A 15737-nucleotide genomic window follows, 5' to 3' on the forward strand; every position below is an offset into this window, starting at 1 on the left:
CTCAACCACCATCACCCCGCCGTTTCTCCTCCGTCTCCACGTTCGAAATGGCTTCGGCCAACGCGATACCATCTGGCGCCTCAGCCGCAGTTCTCATGCCTTCGGAACCGATGCCGGACTTCGCGGTCTCGGTGAAGGGCCCCAATTTCGAACAGGAAGTGTCTCTTCAGCAGCTGCTGGAGAGCTACAAGAGAATCGGATTTCAGGCAAATAGCCTGGGGAAAGCTATCGATATCGTGAACAAGATGGTGCAGTACCACATTAATCAATATTTGACCACTCACCGAGCCCCGCCTAGCGCAAATGGAGGCTCTCAGACGAGCCCGTCGCTGAGGACGAATCGGAGGATTACTTGGATCCGGAGGTCCGAGCAAACACGAAGTGCAACGTCTTCCTGGGCTATACGTCGAATCTCATCTCGTCTGGTCTCCGAGAAATCTTACTATACCTCGCGAAGCACAAGCATGTCACCGCCATCGTCACGACCGCCGGCGGGATCGAGGAAGACTTCATCAAGTGCCTCGGGAAGACGTACCTCGCAGAATTCAACCTAGACGGCGCTGAGCTCCGCAAAAAGGGCATGAACCGAATCGGCAACCTCATCGTCCCGAACGACAACTACTGCAAATTTGAGGACTGGCTGACGCCCATCTTGGACGCGATGCTCGCCGAGCAGAAGGAGACCGGGCAGGTGTGGACCCCGAGCTCATTCATTCGCCGGCTTGGCAAGGAGATCAACAACGAGGAATCTGTATACTACTGGGCTTACAAAGTGAATAAACGTGTTCTTGATCCTCACCGCTCCGCGCTGAGCGTTGTCCTGCTTGTCTAGAACGACATTCCGGTGTTCTGCCCTGCGCTCACCGACGGATCGATTGGAGACATGATATACTTCCACTCGTTCAAAAACCCTGGCCTGGTCGTAGACATCGTCCAAGATATCCGCAACATCAACGAGCTCTCACGAAAATCAAAGAAGGCCGGGATGATCATCCTCGGTGGTGGTGTCTGCAAGCATCAAATCGCCAACGCGATGTTGATTGTAGGTGCTGTTCATGGGAGCCAGGGAATACTACTCACCGTTTCGGTGGCTGTAGCGTAACGGTGCCGATTACTCGGTCTACATCGTAAGTGACCCCTTGGTTGCTCCCCTGGGCGATAAGCTTACGCCCAATCACAGAATACCGGTCAGGAGTTTGACGGCTCGGACTCTGGTGCACGACCGGACGAAGCGGTATCCTGGGGGAAGATCCGAGCTGGGTCGGAATCGGTCAAGGTAAGCGACCAGACTTGGCGCGAATGTAAGTTGCTAGCTCTGACGTGTTCACCCAGGTGTTTGCCGACGCAACTCTCGTCTTCCCCTTGTTAGTAGCAGGCACCTTCGCCCAGTCAGATTAGAAGAACGAATAAAACGATGTACTGTAGCATACTCACCGTGTACTAGAATTGCGTCCTCGCGCTCCTTTCATTGCGGGTACCTTGTATCACTCTCTGAACTTCATTCGACGAGTCTACCATGCCTGTTCTTTTTAATCAGCTTGCTGTGAATGTACACCTGTGGGACGGCTATACATCCGCCCGGTGCCTATATATATTTCCGGCGCCTAATGGCTCCTGCGGCCGTTCCGATGGTTCTCCTCCTCCTCCCCTGCCCTCCCTCGCTTTCCAAGCCCAAAAAAACAGGCACAGACCGCAGAAAAACAATCTGATGACCACCGCAGGGGTCGAACCTGCAATCTCCTGATTCGTAGTCAGACGCGATGCCATTTCGCCAGGCGGCCGATGAATAGTATGATACAGGCATAACTGTGTACCTTTGAAAGTACCGACTCAATCTGACCGCGACGTCGCAATAACACAAGTATCAGCGAAATGTGAGCTCAATATGCACGCGATATGAAGGACATACCTCTGCCAATTTCCCCGTGCCATAGGATCAAATCGTCCCGCATGAGCTGCAGTATCATCAATGAGTCCTCCAAGTTCGTGCCCTCTGACGGTGACTCGGAGGCCGCCGATATAGCCTCGTCAAAGGCGTGCTTCGCTAGATGACACGCTCGTTCAGGGCTGCGCATGATGTCGTGAAAGTATACAGCGAAGTTGAGAGCCAAGCCCAGGCGTGTCGGATGTGTCGGCGGGAGCGTGATGAGCGCATGCTGGTAAGCGAACTTGTAGGCCTCGAGTGACACAGCCGCTAGGTTCTCCTTGGGTTTAAGACGGGTCAGCTCGGCGAGGTAGCGGTAGTAGTCCCCTCGCCTTGATAAATTAGATAGACTGCAGCGATGTGAGTAGGGTAAGGCTTACATCTTGGAGTAGAACACCTTCTCTTCGCCGTCATTCGCGGCCGGTATGAGAGTGCGCTCGAGAAGGTCAATGACGTCCCGGCAGAGAGCGTCGATGTCCTTCTCTATCCGCTCCTTCTGTACGCGCATGAGCTTGACTTCCTGTCGTGTTGACAAGAGAGCCTCCTTCTTCTGCAAGGTGTCGATGGTACGCCAGCTTGAGCGAAGGTTAGCGGTGAGATTCTTGTAGCCTATGGACAGTAGATTCCGCTCGTCGATGGTGAGTTGAGCGTCGTTCGCGTTTATGACGTCCTTAAGCTGGTCGATGACATCTACACAAAACCGTCAGGGGAGAGACGAAGCGTGGTCAGTGTCACCGGTATACAGGACTATGTTCACACGAATATACCTTGATAGCGTTCAGCCTGGTCCGCTACTTTCGCGAGGTACAGTCTGTCGAGTCGTGAGAGCGTTATGTTCATCTGCCGCACATGCGCATGGCTTGTAAGTATCACCGCGAGGCGTAGTGCAACAAGCGAGACAGGCACACACCGAGGACATAGCCGTGAAGCGGGCGGGGTTTACGGAGGATGTGAAAGAGAACTGGGGATCGCGGCGTTGTCCCACGGTTGTGCGAGAGCGAGGCTTATATCAAGAGAGGTCCTCACACAGGGCAGAGGGGAGGCGGAAGCCATGCCGCCTGAGGATATCGACACGTAAGGCAGTGATGACGATGGTCCCATGCCCTTGACCGCGGGTACCGCTCTGCTGTACCTACGAGGCCGTGTCGAAAGAAGCCTAACAGACACTTGAAGGGACTCCCGACCTCACCATGAGCGGGACTGGCCCAGAGGAGCGCGCTCGTCGACTGTGGCTCGCGGTGGCAATGAGGCGGCGGAGATGTATCAGCAACGTGCGGGCGCCCGTTATGGCAACTGCTGTGGTTGATGCGGCCACCCACAGCACGTCGGCTCGGACGCGCCGCTTGCGGTATATGCTGTCCAAGTTGCATCGCGTATACAACACACGTACACAGTGATGTATGTGCGATATCCATGCTATTGCCCGAGAAACAGATACAGTATATGTGTGGTATGCTACATAGACGGAACAGTTCACCCAGACCAGACGGGGCCGCCAGGACTATCAAGAGAAGCGCATTCAATCCCGATATCACAACATATATCAGTATATGAAGAAAGACCCACGCGGTGTAGCTCTGGAGGTTGTTGTAGATGTTGACGGTGATACCGGGGTCGCTCGATTTGTAGGCACCCGGAAGAGCGATCTTCGGCGGGTTCGCGCTGCCTCCACCGGTGATCTTGACCTGAGCACAGCCTGAACAAACGATACACGTTAGACTCATATAGGCTATGTATCAGAGGTATGTATAGCTTACCAATGTACTATAGGCGTGCGCGTAGACGCATGGTCAACACGGATCATCAGAGTCAACGAACAAGTACATACGAATTGGGCACCAGGGTAGCTCTGGGCAACGTGGAGCGCAATCTGCAGGACCAGGATCAGTACCTGTGGATGTACACGTCCCAGGGGAGTGTGCTTACGATCTCCGAGCGAAGCAGGTACTCGCCAGCCGGCAGGGAGGCGGGAATCACAACGCTGTGCTTGCCTGTGTCGTGCACGTATCAGCCTCCTAAACGACCAATCAAGAAGCCGTAATGCACACCGTTGTCAGCATTGACGATATCGGTCGCCCACTGCTGGGACTGCGCGTTGAGGAGACCTGAAGAGTAGATCTTGGTCCAGACAGTGCCCTGGCCGTCGAACGAGGCGGCGGTGGACGGCGCCTTGGCGATGTAGACCTGAACGGGACCCTTGTGTCCGCCGGAGATGGCGTCCTCGCCAGTGCGCTGAGCGTGCTGGTGCCACTCGAAGGTGATCTGTGGGGCGAGATCAGACGGCTTGTGAGAGTAACATTTTACCCGAAACGTACGTTGGAGCCAGCGGGGATGGACACGGTGGAGACACCAGTGCCGGTGAGGCCGTTGACGTTGCAGGTGAGGTCCTTCGAGGTAACGTCCGTGACCGGGTTGTTGCTGGGCGGGATACGGATGTCCGTGTTCTGACCCTGGTCAGCCTGAGATAGAACAGAGCGTCAGCGACCAGGTTATATGACAGCCAACTGCTCGAGGCGTACGCCGTTGACCCAGATGTACTGCATGGTGACTATCACAGGGAATGTCAGCGAAATGAATGCAGCGCGGAGGTCGAGATGAGCTCACAGTGCGCATTGGCGCCAATGGCAGCCGCGGCCAGGATGGAAAGGAGTGCGAGCTTCATGTTTGACAAGCGCAGCGGTCTGAGGATGGCCAAGCCTACCGAGCTCGCATTTATACCTCAAACAAAGCCTACCCCAGGTCGAACGAGCCGGGGCTTCTGGCTTGGCATTGTGTCTTCGGTGCGAGCGTCGTGGAGCATCTCGAGTGTGCTTCGGCGATTCACGCTTGCGTGACTGCCTCGGCGGATAGCGTAGGCCTTCCCGGAGCAGCGCAGGGCCCCAGAGCGTATTGCAGAGTCCGGGGGAAAAAGTCACGATGGAGTATGGGCATCCGAAGTTGAGGCGGTACGTATTAGGAAAGGATATATTTCGGATCGTTCTTCGACGTGCCGCGACTAAGTCAATGATGGCGAGCTTCTTCTGCGGATCATTCTGCTCCTTAGGTACGCACTGCTCGTGCCGGCACCGTTTTTCGTCGTCGCAAGTACCCACATGTCCTGAACGGGTGAGGAGTAACAATTACTCACTTCAGACGATGTCGAGCATACTCTCCGCGCGTGAGCACACGATGCACCTATCATCTCCGTGAGTTCTCCGCGCCATGACCACAAACACACAGACCGGCGTACCTCGAATGACGGCGTATCTCAACGGACCAGCGTATAGAACACACCACGTTTTCCGCGGGCATTGCGATGCGGCACGTGCTCGCCCGAGCATCATCCCATGAGAACTGTCCAGTCAGCGTCATGAACATCGGTGAAATGGCGAGGCCCGCTGCTTAAAATAGCGCTTTGCTGCCGTTCCTCTACACTCTCTAGCTCATCTGGTGGTCGTAGTGAATGAATCGCGTGCAGTGACGACAGACTTAGCAGTACTTCCTCCGTATAAGGAAGATGGAATCGCATTGGAGAGGGGAGCAACGGCCCGCATACCTTCAAAATCTTCGTAATCGTACATCCTAGCGGCGAATTCATTTCATAGATACAGCGCGGCCCTTACCAACCCAGTTGTTCGTACGTCCAACCATTCACCTTCCCGTGCTCATTAGCGTAGTTGCAGAGTCGTTTGTTGCGATCCAGGGCGGTGATGCGTTTGACGTCTTCCGGGTCTAGGTCCAGAACCTGCGCATCGAGGTCAAATGAAACTCGGCCAAGAGAACAAGCGCATTGCCGGACCACATACGTTGAGATTATCCTTCTGCCTCTGCTCGTTGGAGCTCTTCGGCACAACGGCGACGCCCCGGGCGACATGCCAGCTGATGATGATTTGTCCCGGTGTCGTCTTGTACTTCTCCGCGAGCTCAATGATCGTAGGGTCAGAACGCACGGTATTGTAGCCTGGTGCGCGGTCAATATACGGCCTTCGGGGCCTCCTTTGCGAGATCCGAGAAAGTTTACCTGTCGGGGTGTACGCGGTGAGCACTATGCCCTTCTCGTCACAATACTTCTTCAACTCGGGCTGAGCGAGGTACGGGTGCATCCTAAGTACACGTCGGATCAACGGACGTGTCGCGTCTCGGAAGATCGTCGCGACTTACTCGACCTGGTTGACGGCGGGGACGACCTTCGCCGTCTCGAGGAGCTTCTCGAGGCTACAAGGAACATCAGAAGATACGTTCGAGATACATGCGCCTGGACTCACTTCTTGACGGAGAAGTTGCTGACCCCGATCGCCTTCGCTCTCCCGCTCTCGTAGATCTTCTCCATGTCCGCCCACGTTGCGGTGAACGTGTGGGTATCATCCAGGATAACGTTGCCTTGCTCGTCCAGCGGCTCCGGATCGTCCTCTGATGGGTAAGTAAGTAACGTTCGAACGGGTCGGATACTCCGTCCTTACCAACAAACTTGCAGGTCATCGGCCAGTGCATCAAGTACTGCGTTGGTATCATGTTAGAGAGCAGAGCAATGGCCTAAAGTAGCGCAATATAATAGTACCAAGTCAACGTAATCGGTGTCGAGGTTGTCGAGGCTCTTTTGGAAGTACTTCTCGACCCACGGCGTGTGTTGGTAACTGAAGGCGGCCATGAGCACCCTTAGCATTGTCTACATGATGCGTACGTACTGGAGCTTCGTAGTAATCCAAATTTCCTCGCGGGGTATTCCGGACTTCTTGATTGCAACTGCGGTAGTCGTCTCGGTGCCTACCCAGACGGTTAAACGTCAGGCACAAACCTCTCCAAAAGAGCATAGACTATTCACCATAGTGGTAGGCGGTGTCAATCAGCCGGTATCCGGCCTGACAAAATATCGGGGTTAGATGGGACATCATGTAGTTGCTGATAAGTTACGACACGTACCTTCAGAGCACTAAACATGAACTTCCAACCGTTTTCACGCTCTTCCGGAGTATTACCAGACCACCCTCCGAGACCTGTTGACAAGATTGATCAGGCATTCTCGCTACAAAAACTGGCGGACGTCATTCATACCAACAGCAGGTATCAGAGCGCCAGTGTTCAGCTTAAATCGAGGTACGTTAGCCATCGGTGAGACGTATCGTTTCGCGGGATGCTTGGGCTCCTGACCCGCCGCCCATGGGTACCAGCCTTAAGTACTCCACCAGATGTCTTACCAAGCAATACGACGCCGCGCCGCTGAGCCGGAGCACCTGAACAGCAGATAGCAGCAGGCGCATGAGAAACCTACCCGACGGTGTGGCGTAACATAGTGTGGGGTTATGAATAGCTACACTTTCGTCAGTGGCTGAGAGAGTGGTGTTGAGCTGCGATGCACACTTGAAGGGTCGAGACCTGGCTCAATGATTCTCCTGCTATTGCTATACTTTGGCCAGTCAGCCTTCCTCTTCGTCGTCAAACCATCTGTCCTCAGCATCCCTGTCGAGGTCCTCATCCCAACGTTCATCCCAGTCCACCTCGTCGTAGTCGATGGACTGTTGTTCATCAGAACATACGTAGACATATTCGACTAGCATAGACATACCTCGAGAAAACCGTAGATAAATTTCTCCTTGACCAACCTCAGGAAGGTAGCCTCAGCCTCAGCTGGTGAAAGGTCTTGAGGAGGGGCATCTTCCTCGTCATCACTCTCTTCATCTTCTTCAGGGAGCGATTCGATATATTCCGCTCGCTGTCTGCGTATTGTCCTAACGCGCTCCGACTCACGCTCCTCCTCGTAGTTGCCAAGCAGCGAGCCTAGCTTTCCCACCTGCTGCTTCCCACCGCCCATGAATGCCTTCTGCGCCCACTCCTTCTCCTCCTTCGCCTGTTCCTTTCCTGGCCTCTCCCTGCCTTCCCAAAGTGTCGGCCACGTCGATTTGGCGTTGGAGAGCGAAAGCTCTCGCGGATTAGACTGCGAATACTTCAGCCGCCTGCTACGGATGGCTGGTACAGCTGTTCTTTGCTTTGGCGTTGTGTTCGCAGAAAAGAGCCTAAGAAGATGGGGAGGCAGGGACTGCAGGTTTCGATGCAGAAAGTCCATAGGCGCAGTGCGAGGGTCAGGTTCATAAGTCTCAGGCAGTCCGAGATACTTAAGCACAGGAGCGAAGTCGATATCATTCGAGGTGGACATGGTGGTGGTCGAGAGACAAGTACGACAAGAGCATGCGCGGGCCGATGATCTCATCTCCAGCGCTTCCGACCGTGAGAAGCATAAATCACATGTGCAGCCCGCCCAGTCCAAAAATAGCAATTCCCGCCTCGTTGCGCTTTGCGGAGAGCATCGCCGGGCTCGCAGCGTCTGCCACTCGTGCAACCCCGTGCGCTCCCTCGTCCTCTGTGATGCTGTACTGCCATCATGCAATCCCCTGAAGTCTCATCGTCTGCCGGAAATCCCGCTGAGGCCGCCGTTGCGCCAACCCCTACCGACCTGGTATTGATTGTATTTATACATGGGTGCGTCTATAGCCCTGGTTACGCGCGACATAATGTTGACACACGCGTAGATTCAAGGGAACGGATACCACCTTTGGCCAGTTCCCTGAGCGACTGCAACACATCCTTGCTGAGAGCCTAGACAATACCACCGTGGAGAGCATCGTATTTCCCGCCTACGAAGTGCGTATGTGCTGCAATCTGCTAGTATGTACGCTCACCGTCTTGCTGCACAGACCAAGGGCGACCTCGTAGGTCTAGCCATTTAATCACATACATTCACTACTGAAGGACTCCGCGTAGAATGCAGCTGTCACCAGGTTCGCAGACTGGCTTACCGACCTCACCGTGCGGCGGGAGGTAGCGAACGGCATAGGTGGAGGGGCAGGCAAAGCTAACATTGTCCTATGTGGACATAGGTGCGCTGACTTATCTGTTTGAGACTCGTCGTCTGACAGTATAGCGGGCAGTATGGGCGGTCTGCTCGCAGCGGACGCTCTTATCGAGTTCGTCAACACTCGTCCCGACAAGCTCGCACCACTGTGGCCTAACATCGTTGCCTGCATCGCATTCGACACACCAGTAAGCCATACCCGCTTGCCTAACGCACGTCCCTCTCATGATTCCCGCGCAGTATCTCGGCCTCCACCCCTTCATGTTCAAGAACAGCGCCACCCAAGCAGCAGACTATGTCCGCTCAGCCACCAATGTTCTGAGCGGTTTCAAGGGGTGGGGCGCGAAGACGACCACCACAACGACGGCGGCATCTACGTCCGCCGCAACGGCCGCGGCGGCTGGGGCGCAGTCGACCACCGCAACGACCTCGGTATGGTCCAAGTGGGCACCCGCAGCATACGCCGTCGGCGGAGCGCTCATCGCCGGAGCCGCTGCCGGAACTGCGTACTACAAGCGCGACGACATCGGGACCAGCTACGCGTGGGTCTCCGACCACATGAAGTACGTCGGGAACCTGTGGAGCCAGGCCGAGCTGGAGGAGCGACTGAGCAAGCTGCTCGAGATCGAGTCGCGCATGGGCGTCCTGTTCCACACGTACGTCCGCTCTCAGGCTGTTCGGACTGGCAACTCACTGGGGTGACAGGTTCTACTCGTATCTCCCGGCAAACCCGCCTGCGAATCCTTCTCCGCGGACCTTTGCTGTCCTCCCGAGGCCCAAGACCCCTCTCGGTGCCCATTTCGTCGCGAATCGCAATACGCTGGCGTCGGACGAGATCCAGGCACATACCGGAATGTTCGATAGCAAGACGAACGACGGCTACTACGAACTGGGGCTGTCAACCGCGCAGCTAGTGCGGGTAGCTATCCAACGCCACCGAGCCGCTTCAGCACCACCACAGCCGCCGCCCAAACCACCCACACAACAAGCAGAGCATCAGCCGGAAATTCCGTCGAAAGACCCCCAGGCACCTCAGACGGTTCCCGAAGCGTCAACCGAGCCGTCTAGTCCTGCGCTGGACGAAGCATCGCACTCACCGGCCGCGGAAGAGTCGCCAATAGAGGGCTAGGTGGGGCGAACCTTATGAGTTTTCGCAGGATATGTAACATTATGTAGTATATGTCTAGCGCGACGCGCGCTGTAGGGATACATCACACATCTAGCGTCTACCGCGCGAAGTGCTTGAGTGACAGGCGCATCGCATACGCGTCCTCCCCGTCCGCGTCTGGGTTGAATGGCACTTTCGGTCAGCGTCCTGCGGGCGCACACAGTAGAAAGAGATGCGCACAGTATCCTTTTTCGGTGTCCTTTTGGGTGAACCCGAGCGTGTCGCGGTACAACCCGAGGGCGGCGCGGTTAGACTTACGGACGTGTAGAGACACGTAAGACGCCTTATACACGGTCGCCATCGCCTCCTCTACACACACCGTTAACTCAAAACGCCTAGCAAAGGCAAGCTACGACTCACGAGACTGGATCATGAGCCGCTTCGCCAAGCCCAGTCGACGGTACGATCGCAAGACCGAGATGGAAGTAACATGGCCATGAGGCTCGTCGCCCTCATTAACGTCCTCCTCCCTGCGAACACAGTCAGCCTGTCACCGCGCAAACGCAGCAAGAATACGCACATCTTCGCCAGGATGTACCCCACGATCTTCCCGTCCTCCTCCGCAACATACGACAGCTGGGGCCACGTGAGCGCGTGGTACAGATCTACCAGAGGTCCCCTGAATCAGATGCACAGTCCCTTAGATGCAGCAGCGAAGAGCGGGCGCACAGTATTTCAGCGTGTAGTTTTCAGGGAGGTTTTGCAGGTTGCATGCTTGCATGCCCGTGAGGTCGTCTATCTGGCCACCGTAAGAGGATGCCCGCCGCGCGTTGGTTTTGCCTCACCTACCCGTACCAGCCTGATATTCATGGTGGAAGAGAGACCCGTAGAACCCGAGGAGCAAGGGAAGAGGAAAGGTGGACGCGATGCTTGCTCAGATCATGCGCTCACAGCATAAATGGGCGCTAAGTAGGCTGGCTAGCGCTCGTACGACCGCCGGCGGAATGTTGGAGATGCTGAGAACATATGAGCGAAGCTAGCCATGTTCTAAGGAGCGTAGAATACGAGATGTGCTATATGTGATACAGCTGTGCGCATACAGAGAGGTACTTCAACAATGCTAGTCAACCACGGGTGAATTAGAATTAACGGACATGAAAATGCGCTGCGGAGACAAGGATCCAGGGAGAAACGGACCGGACTGTGGTATATACAATATTCGGGGTACAGAGACAGCATGAGACACAAAGAAAAGAGGAAGAACTGGGAACCGAGAGACCACAGACGCAGCTCAGTGTCCATGGGTGTCGACGTCGCGACTGCCGGTCAAGCCCGCCGCGCCGTCCGCACCGCTCCCGCCGGCACCGCGACTGCTGAAGAATGTCTCCGCGACGGCGAATGTGTTACGCAACGTCCGCTTGACGCTCCGCCCTCGGCCATCGCCCTCCGGTATGGGATTTGTGCCCGCGAGCGCAGAATGCACAGACTCCTGCAGCTCCCGCGTGCTCGGTGTGGGAGACAGCGAGCGGGGGGACGTTTCTCGGAGGACAGAGAAGCCGATGGTGCCGTCTGGATGCTGGTGGGGGCGCATATAGGAGTTGGATGCATCATGCAGGACGGGTGGCCGACCCGACGTCAGGTCCACTCGTGGTTCGCTGCGGTGGTGGGGAGGATGCCGAGAATCAAAGACTGCCATACTGAGAGTCGCGGACGCTGCCGTCAGGTTGCGCCCGGTGGGACTGGAGGAGACGGCGGGATAGGAGTTTTCCATGGTGGGACCAGGTTCTCGCCGACCAGGACTTTGCGCGAGTATGGTGCTCGGCCCCGGTCCAGCCCCACGTCCATGCCCGATCTCCGCGAAGACAAGGTCCGGAGTCATGACGCCGTTCCGGATAGCAGGGTTCGCGTCCGTATACGTTCGGAAGAATGCCGTGCCAGTGGAATGATTCGTGCCGGCGCTGCGATTGGACGCAGCCTCGCTGGGCGTAGGGGATGTCGACTGTTCAACGAGAGGTTGTTGCCCAAAACCTCGACGAGGTCTCGACGGACCCGCAGCATCCAACCAGGTCGGAGGGCTCGCGACCTGAGCGCGAGGATGGGCGCGGGGTGTAGGGTGTCGTCTAGGTTCCCGTACTATATGGTGTTCTCGGCTAGGCGTGTATTGAGTACGATTAGCGGGAGGCTCTTCGTGCATAGGACGATCGGGGGCCCGCGGTGTTTCGTGTACGTTGGAACTTCCCTGCGCAACGAATACTTCCGACGCGGTATCGTCCTCTTCATCGTCATCCTCCTCCAAAGCATCACCCTCTCCGTCTGGTGCAGTTCGGGGTTCTACCTGCTCTGCGTCATCGAAATCGTCCTCGTAGTCCGTGTCGTTCGAAGTGGCTAACTCATTGGTGATCGTGGCGAAGAGATCCGCGAGGAAATCTCGTAGCTTCGCCACGCCGTGTCCTGAGTATACACAAAACGCCGCTCTCTGCTGAGAGTTGAACTCCTGGCGGGAGCTGGGTGAGTTGCAACCACAATACTAATCAACCTCGACTTACTTGAGGTGGTGCGCGGCAGAACTGCTGCAATTCGGCTCTCCGGAATGCGGGTATCCCCGTCAAGCTCAAGTGCGTCAACTTCGGCAGCTTCTGGAGGAGGAAGTGTATAGCCATGACGGAGATCTGGTCGCAATACGACAGGTGTATGCGCTCCAAGGTCGCGTGGCGCTCCCCTAAAGCCTGTATAGCTTGGTCGGTCAAGTTGTTGACACGAACGAGCCCGATACGGCGCAGTTTCGGCAGACTAGAGAGCTCGAAAACGGACATGTCCGTGAGTTGTAGACAGTCTGACGAGGTTACTTTTATCAGCACGGGAGCAAAGTAGCGTCCACGGTACTCACTCGCGAGGTCAATATAGCGGAGCCGTGTGCACGACCTGACGAGGCTATTGATTGAACGATCGGTGATGGACCCAGCATGGCCAAGATGAAGATAGTGCAGCCCCTTGCCTAGTCGGCAGATGCTCTCCACAGCGCTATCCGTGAGCTGCGTGCATTTGGCTAGTACGAGATTGCGGATCCTTGGGGCGGCCGACACGATACCTTCAATGGCGTCGTCGGTGATGAGAGAACACCCTGTAAGGTCGAGCATACGGAGTTGGTCGAACGGCTGTGGGACCTTCAAGGGTGGAAAGTCCGACGCGTGACCAGCATAACCTGCGGAGGGAAATGGATTCATGCCGGGAGGGATGATATCGCGTTTCGGGGGTGCAGGGAAACCCGCGTCAGTGAGCTCCGCACAATGCGAAAGCCGCATTTCGCGCATTTGCACCGAGTACGTCCAGAGGTCGCGTAAGCCACTGTCGGAGATTCGCTTGCAATTGTTGAGATCGATTTCCAGCAGCAGCGGGCATGACCTCGCCAAAGCGGAGAGAGATTGATCTGTGATCTGCTCGACATTGCTGAGCTTGACGCGACGAAGGAGGGGGCAGTTCTGCGCGAGCGCCACGATGGAGGCGTCCGTCAGCTTCTTGCACCCGGTGAGATTGATTCCCTGTAGGCGCTTCGCGGACCTCGCTACCGCAACGACAGTGCTGTCCGTGACTTCGGCGACACCGGTGAGGTCAAGAGCAACGAGGTTTGGACATTGAGGAAGTACGCGCATTAAACCTTCATCTGATAACGCGGTACAGTTCATGAGAGTGAGCCGCTCCAACCTCACGCACTGCGCGAGGCGCGAAAACAGAGAGTCCGTGAGGTCGTGCGCGACGTTCAGGAAATTGAGCCGGCGGATGAATTGCGCATATACGAAGGTTTGGTCCTCGCGCGATAGGATGCGCATCATCTTGACGAGGGTGGGGAATTTTGAGAAGTAGGGTCGATACCACAGGAGTTCAACCGAGCACTCGCACCAGGCACGCGAGACGAGGAGGGCGTGGTAGATGTCGCGGGCCGAATGTACATGTTTGAGGATGTGGATCAAGATTTCAGGGGGAAGACGGGAGGCCTGTGAAGGCGAAGGGCGAGCATATGAATCACTTGAACGGAGACTGAGTCGAGAGGACCATTGGGCGGGGATGATGTCCGTCCTGCTATCGCCTTCGGGAAAGAAGACAGATTTGCTGTTGTAGTCCTCTTCATCGTCCGAGAGCGACGTCGTGGACTGCGCTGGGGAGGCCCGGGAGTACATGGAGGAGGAGGACAAGGAGGTTGGTCGGCGGGCGCACCGTTGAGCTGCACTACTTGGTGATGGGTGCACGTGCCGAGATGCTGATGTAAGCAGTGCATGTCTATACTGGGTAAGCGCTCGTCGACGAAGCTTGGGCGCCTACGCGCGCTCCCTTCAACTCGGATGAGTGCAAGCCTTGGCTGGGCGGTCTCCGCATCTCCAGCCGAGGATACTGAACCTCCTCCTGTCGCTACTATCATAATCACCAGACCATCGTCTCCGGATGAACCGCCAAAATCGCGCCAACTTCCTCGCTCGTCACCAGCCCCCGGGACCGTCGAGGTGCACACGCTATCAGATGTGACAGTCGCAACTCCAGTCGTTACGCCGTCTACCGCAACGCCTGCGCTTCCTGCAACTTGTCCAATGCCTTTGTCACCTTTTGAGCAACGTCTAGCTGCGACGGATACGCCCTCATCTGGACCCGAACTCTTCCACGCTCGCAGAGCAATATGGCGCGAGCCGGCGCAAAATCCGCCCGATCCTACGCAGCCAAATTCTTCCCGTCGCCGGCTCGAAAATATCATGGCAACTCCCGGAGCCCTTGAAAGCGACGAGACATGGGGAGCGGGCATAGACAGGGTTTGGAACGGGTTAGTTGGCGGGGCGAGGTTGAAGCATAGGTTACCGCTTGCGCTGGTGGTGGGTGTTGTCTTGTCTCCCTATTCTGTAGCCGCAAAGCTCACAGAAGTCGCACTATTAGATCAAAATACTACAAGCCGGATGGATTCGTGAAGGCACATGGCCTCGAGGAGCCGCCGCACCCGACACCGACGACGAACTGGGTCAAGCTGCCGTACCTTCAACGACTGAAACCACGCCCACCGTGACAACCCCCGGTTCAACCTACGGGTTCAGCATGTTCGATGGTAGAGAGAAGATTGGTGACGTAGAGGCTGTACACAATAAGGGATCTCGCTAGTTCATATTTGGTTGTACGAAAGACTCACAGGGCCTGGGTTAGCGGATGGGGCTTCACGCGCACGCGTCACTTGCTGCAGTTGCGGATAGAGACCGGATACGTTCCAGCATACTGAAGCAATACAACAACAGGCAAATCGACAGCGAAGTAACCACAGGGCGCGATTGTTGTCGAAAAGTACATTTGCAGAGAAGCGACCGTAGATGGAGGATAGACGAAGAGATGCGCGAAGGTGGACTGGCCGATGATATGACCACTCATGTTCGTGACGGTGGCGAGACCTACAGTACACCACATATTATGAGGGTGTAAGCAATATAACAAGTCGAGGCGTACCAATATGACACCATCTCCTCTGACGAAGAGCATGTCCATTTTCCGTTTGGCGATCTTGAGGTTCTGCTTCATCAACAAGTTCAGCGCGCAAGGTATAGCTCACCCACGTTTACAGTGCTATGTTCTTCTGGTCCACCTTCAGGCTGGTCTACAATCATGATGGTCTCCTCCACGTCGCTCAAAATCAGGTTCATATGTCCATCGTAGGCCTGTTGAAACAATACTCAGCGAAGCTTAGCAGTAGACGGTACTTGCAAGACCGACATGTAGAATGCCTGTAAGCTCTCGGTCTCCCCTAAGCTTGACAAAGACACGTTCACTGAGTGATAGCCTGATGAGATCGAAAGGCTCCTGGATGCCGTTGGCAGCGGTGTCCATGTCGAGGTCGCGAACGCGGAGTCGAAGGA

General features: G+C 55.9%; 9 protein-coding genes and 1 non-coding gene across 10 annotated transcripts; 3 read left to right on the top strand and 7 right to left on the bottom strand.

Moving 5' to 3' along the window:
- The first annotated feature begins 25 nt into the window (after positions 1-25).
- Positions 26-1430, top strand: TRAVEDRAFT_162595 (Deoxyhypusine synthase). The gene is made up of 6 exons (XM_008037211.1): positions 26-248; positions 299-772; positions 833-1042; positions 1098-1127; positions 1181-1276; positions 1333-1430. Exons 1-6 carry the CDS (start codon positions 48-50, stop codon positions 1396-1398), a joined length of 1077 nt encoding a protein of 358 aa, XP_008035402.1. The 5' UTR covers positions 26-47; the 3' UTR covers positions 1399-1430.
- A 279-nt stretch (positions 1431-1709) lies between these two features.
- TRAVEDRAFT_t47 lies at positions 1710-1781 on the bottom strand. The gene has a single exon. It is a non-coding gene; the product is annotated as a tRNA-Arg (tRNA).
- TRAVEDRAFT_162598 (14-3-3-like protein) lies at positions 1780-2764 on the bottom strand (the record flags this gene model as incomplete). Its single annotated transcript, XM_008037212.1, has 4 exons — positions 1780-1835; positions 1910-2256; positions 2305-2614; positions 2692-2764. 4 exons carry the CDS (start codon positions 2762-2764, stop codon positions 1831-1833), a joined length of 735 nt encoding a protein of 244 aa, XP_008035403.1. The 3' UTR covers positions 1780-1830.
- A 526-nt stretch (positions 2765-3290) lies between these two features.
- On the bottom strand, positions 3291-4593 carry TRAVEDRAFT_162601 (uncharacterized protein). The gene is made up of 9 exons (XM_008037213.1): positions 4529-4593; positions 4444-4472; positions 4240-4383; positions 3973-4186; positions 3851-3915; positions 3753-3794; positions 3682-3688; positions 3491-3620; positions 3291-3425 (listed from the first exon to the last, which is right to left on the bottom strand). Exons 1-9 carry the CDS (start codon positions 4584-4586, stop codon positions 3398-3400), a joined length of 717 nt encoding a protein of 238 aa, XP_008035404.1. The 5' UTR covers positions 4587-4593; the 3' UTR covers positions 3291-3397.
- A 929-nt stretch (positions 4594-5522) lies between these two features.
- On the bottom strand, positions 5523-7010 carry TRAVEDRAFT_115387 (Aldo/keto reductase; the record flags this gene model as incomplete). Its single annotated transcript, XM_008037214.1, has 11 exons — positions 5523-5648; positions 5710-5864; positions 5925-6007; positions 6065-6118; positions 6169-6313; positions 6364-6400; positions 6462-6537; positions 6589-6667; positions 6726-6762; positions 6824-6897; positions 6956-7010. 11 exons carry the CDS (start codon positions 7008-7010, stop codon positions 5523-5525), a joined length of 921 nt encoding a protein of 306 aa, XP_008035405.1.
- Positions 7011-7304: 294 nt separating this feature from the next.
- Positions 7305-8054, bottom strand: TRAVEDRAFT_162604 (uncharacterized protein; the record flags this gene model as incomplete). Its single annotated transcript, XM_008037215.1, has 2 exons — positions 7305-7416; positions 7467-8054. The coding sequence occupies 2 exons, from the start codon at positions 8052-8054 to the stop codon at positions 7318-7320; spliced, it is 687 nt and encodes a 228-aa protein (XP_008035406.1). The 3' UTR covers positions 7305-7317.
- A 166-nt stretch (positions 8055-8220) lies between these two features.
- Positions 8221-10752, top strand: TRAVEDRAFT_27033 (uncharacterized protein). The gene is made up of 12 exons (XM_008036598.1): positions 8221-8377; positions 8428-8539; positions 8593-8607; positions 8660-8775; positions 8827-8938; positions 8991-9406; positions 9456-10035; positions 10099-10227; positions 10279-10388; positions 10439-10523; positions 10588-10653; positions 10704-10752. Exons 1-7 carry the CDS (start codon positions 8280-8282, stop codon positions 9877-9879), a joined length of 1293 nt encoding a protein of 430 aa, XP_008034789.1. The 5' UTR covers positions 8221-8279; the 3' UTR covers positions 9880-10035; positions 10099-10227; positions 10279-10388; positions 10439-10523; positions 10588-10653; positions 10704-10752.
- Positions 10753-10876: 124 nt separating this feature from the next.
- TRAVEDRAFT_56741 (RNI-like protein) lies at positions 10877-13688 on the bottom strand (the record flags this gene model as incomplete). The annotated part of the gene is made up of 3 exons (XM_008036973.1): positions 10877-12352; positions 12405-12691; positions 12746-13688. 3 exons carry the CDS (start codon positions 13686-13688, stop codon positions 11150-11152), a joined length of 2433 nt encoding a protein of 810 aa, XP_008035164.1. The 3' UTR covers positions 10877-11149.
- A 759-nt stretch (positions 13689-14447) lies between these two features.
- On the top strand, positions 14448-14856 carry TRAVEDRAFT_76901 (uncharacterized protein; the record flags this gene model as incomplete). The annotated part of the gene is made up of 2 exons (XM_008037216.1): positions 14448-14714; positions 14776-14856. Coding segments are annotated over 2 exons (348 nt in total), but the record flags the coding sequence as incomplete, so codon positions are not given.
- A 395-nt stretch (positions 14857-15251) lies between these two features.
- Positions 15252-15708, bottom strand: TRAVEDRAFT_115587 (like-Sm ribonucleoprotein; the record flags this gene model as incomplete). Its single annotated transcript, XM_008037217.1, has 4 exons — positions 15252-15275; positions 15331-15384; positions 15438-15539; positions 15595-15708. 4 exons carry the CDS (start codon positions 15706-15708, stop codon positions 15252-15254), a joined length of 294 nt encoding a protein of 97 aa, XP_008035408.1.
- Positions 15709-15737: the final 29 nt, after the last annotated feature.

This window comes from Trametes versicolor, assembly GCF_000271585.1.
Source record: "Trametes versicolor FP-101664 SS1 unplaced genomic scaffold TRAVEscaffold_3, whole genome shotgun sequence".
Classification (NCBI taxonomy): domain Eukaryota; kingdom Fungi; phylum Basidiomycota; class Agaricomycetes; order Polyporales; family Polyporaceae; genus Trametes; species Trametes versicolor.

Excerpts from the sequence above, each read along its gene's own strand:
- TRAVEDRAFT_162595 (XM_008037211.1), top strand. The coding sequence starts at position 48 with ATGGCTTCGGCCAACGCGATACCATCTGGCGCCTCAGCCGCAGTTCTC. Across the intron at positions 249-298 it reads TCGATATCGTGAACAAGATG|CGCAAATGGAGGCTCTCAGA; the intron begins GTGCAGTACCAC and ends AGCCCCGCCTAG. Across the intron at positions 1,128-1,180 it reads CCGATTACTCGGTCTACATC|AATACCGGTCAGGAGTTTGA; the intron begins GTAAGTGACCCC and ends GCCCAATCACAG.
- TRAVEDRAFT_162601 (XM_008037213.1), bottom strand. The coding sequence starts at position 4,586 with ATGAAGCTCGCACTCCTTTCCATCCTGGCCGCGGCTGCCATTGGCGCC. Across the intron at positions 4,473-4,528 it reads CATTGGCGCCAATGCGCACT|TCACCATGCAGTACATCTGG; the intron begins GTGAGCTCATCT and ends TCCCTGTGATAG. Across the intron at positions 3,795-3,850 it reads ACCTGCTTCGCTCGGAGATC|ATTGCGCTCCACGTTGCCCA; the intron begins GTAAGCACACTC and ends CTGGTCCTGCAG.
- TRAVEDRAFT_27033 (XM_008036598.1), top strand. The coding sequence starts at position 8,280 with ATGCAATCCCCTGAAGTCTCATCGTCTGCCGGAAATCCCGCTGAGGCC. Across the intron at positions 8,776-8,826 it reads ATTGTCCTATGTGGACATAG|TATGGGCGGTCTGCTCGCAG; the intron begins GTGCGCTGACTT and ends TATAGCGGGCAG. Across the intron at positions 8,939-8,990 it reads GCATCGCATTCGACACACCA|TATCTCGGCCTCCACCCCTT; the intron begins GTAAGCCATACC and ends ATTCCCGCGCAG.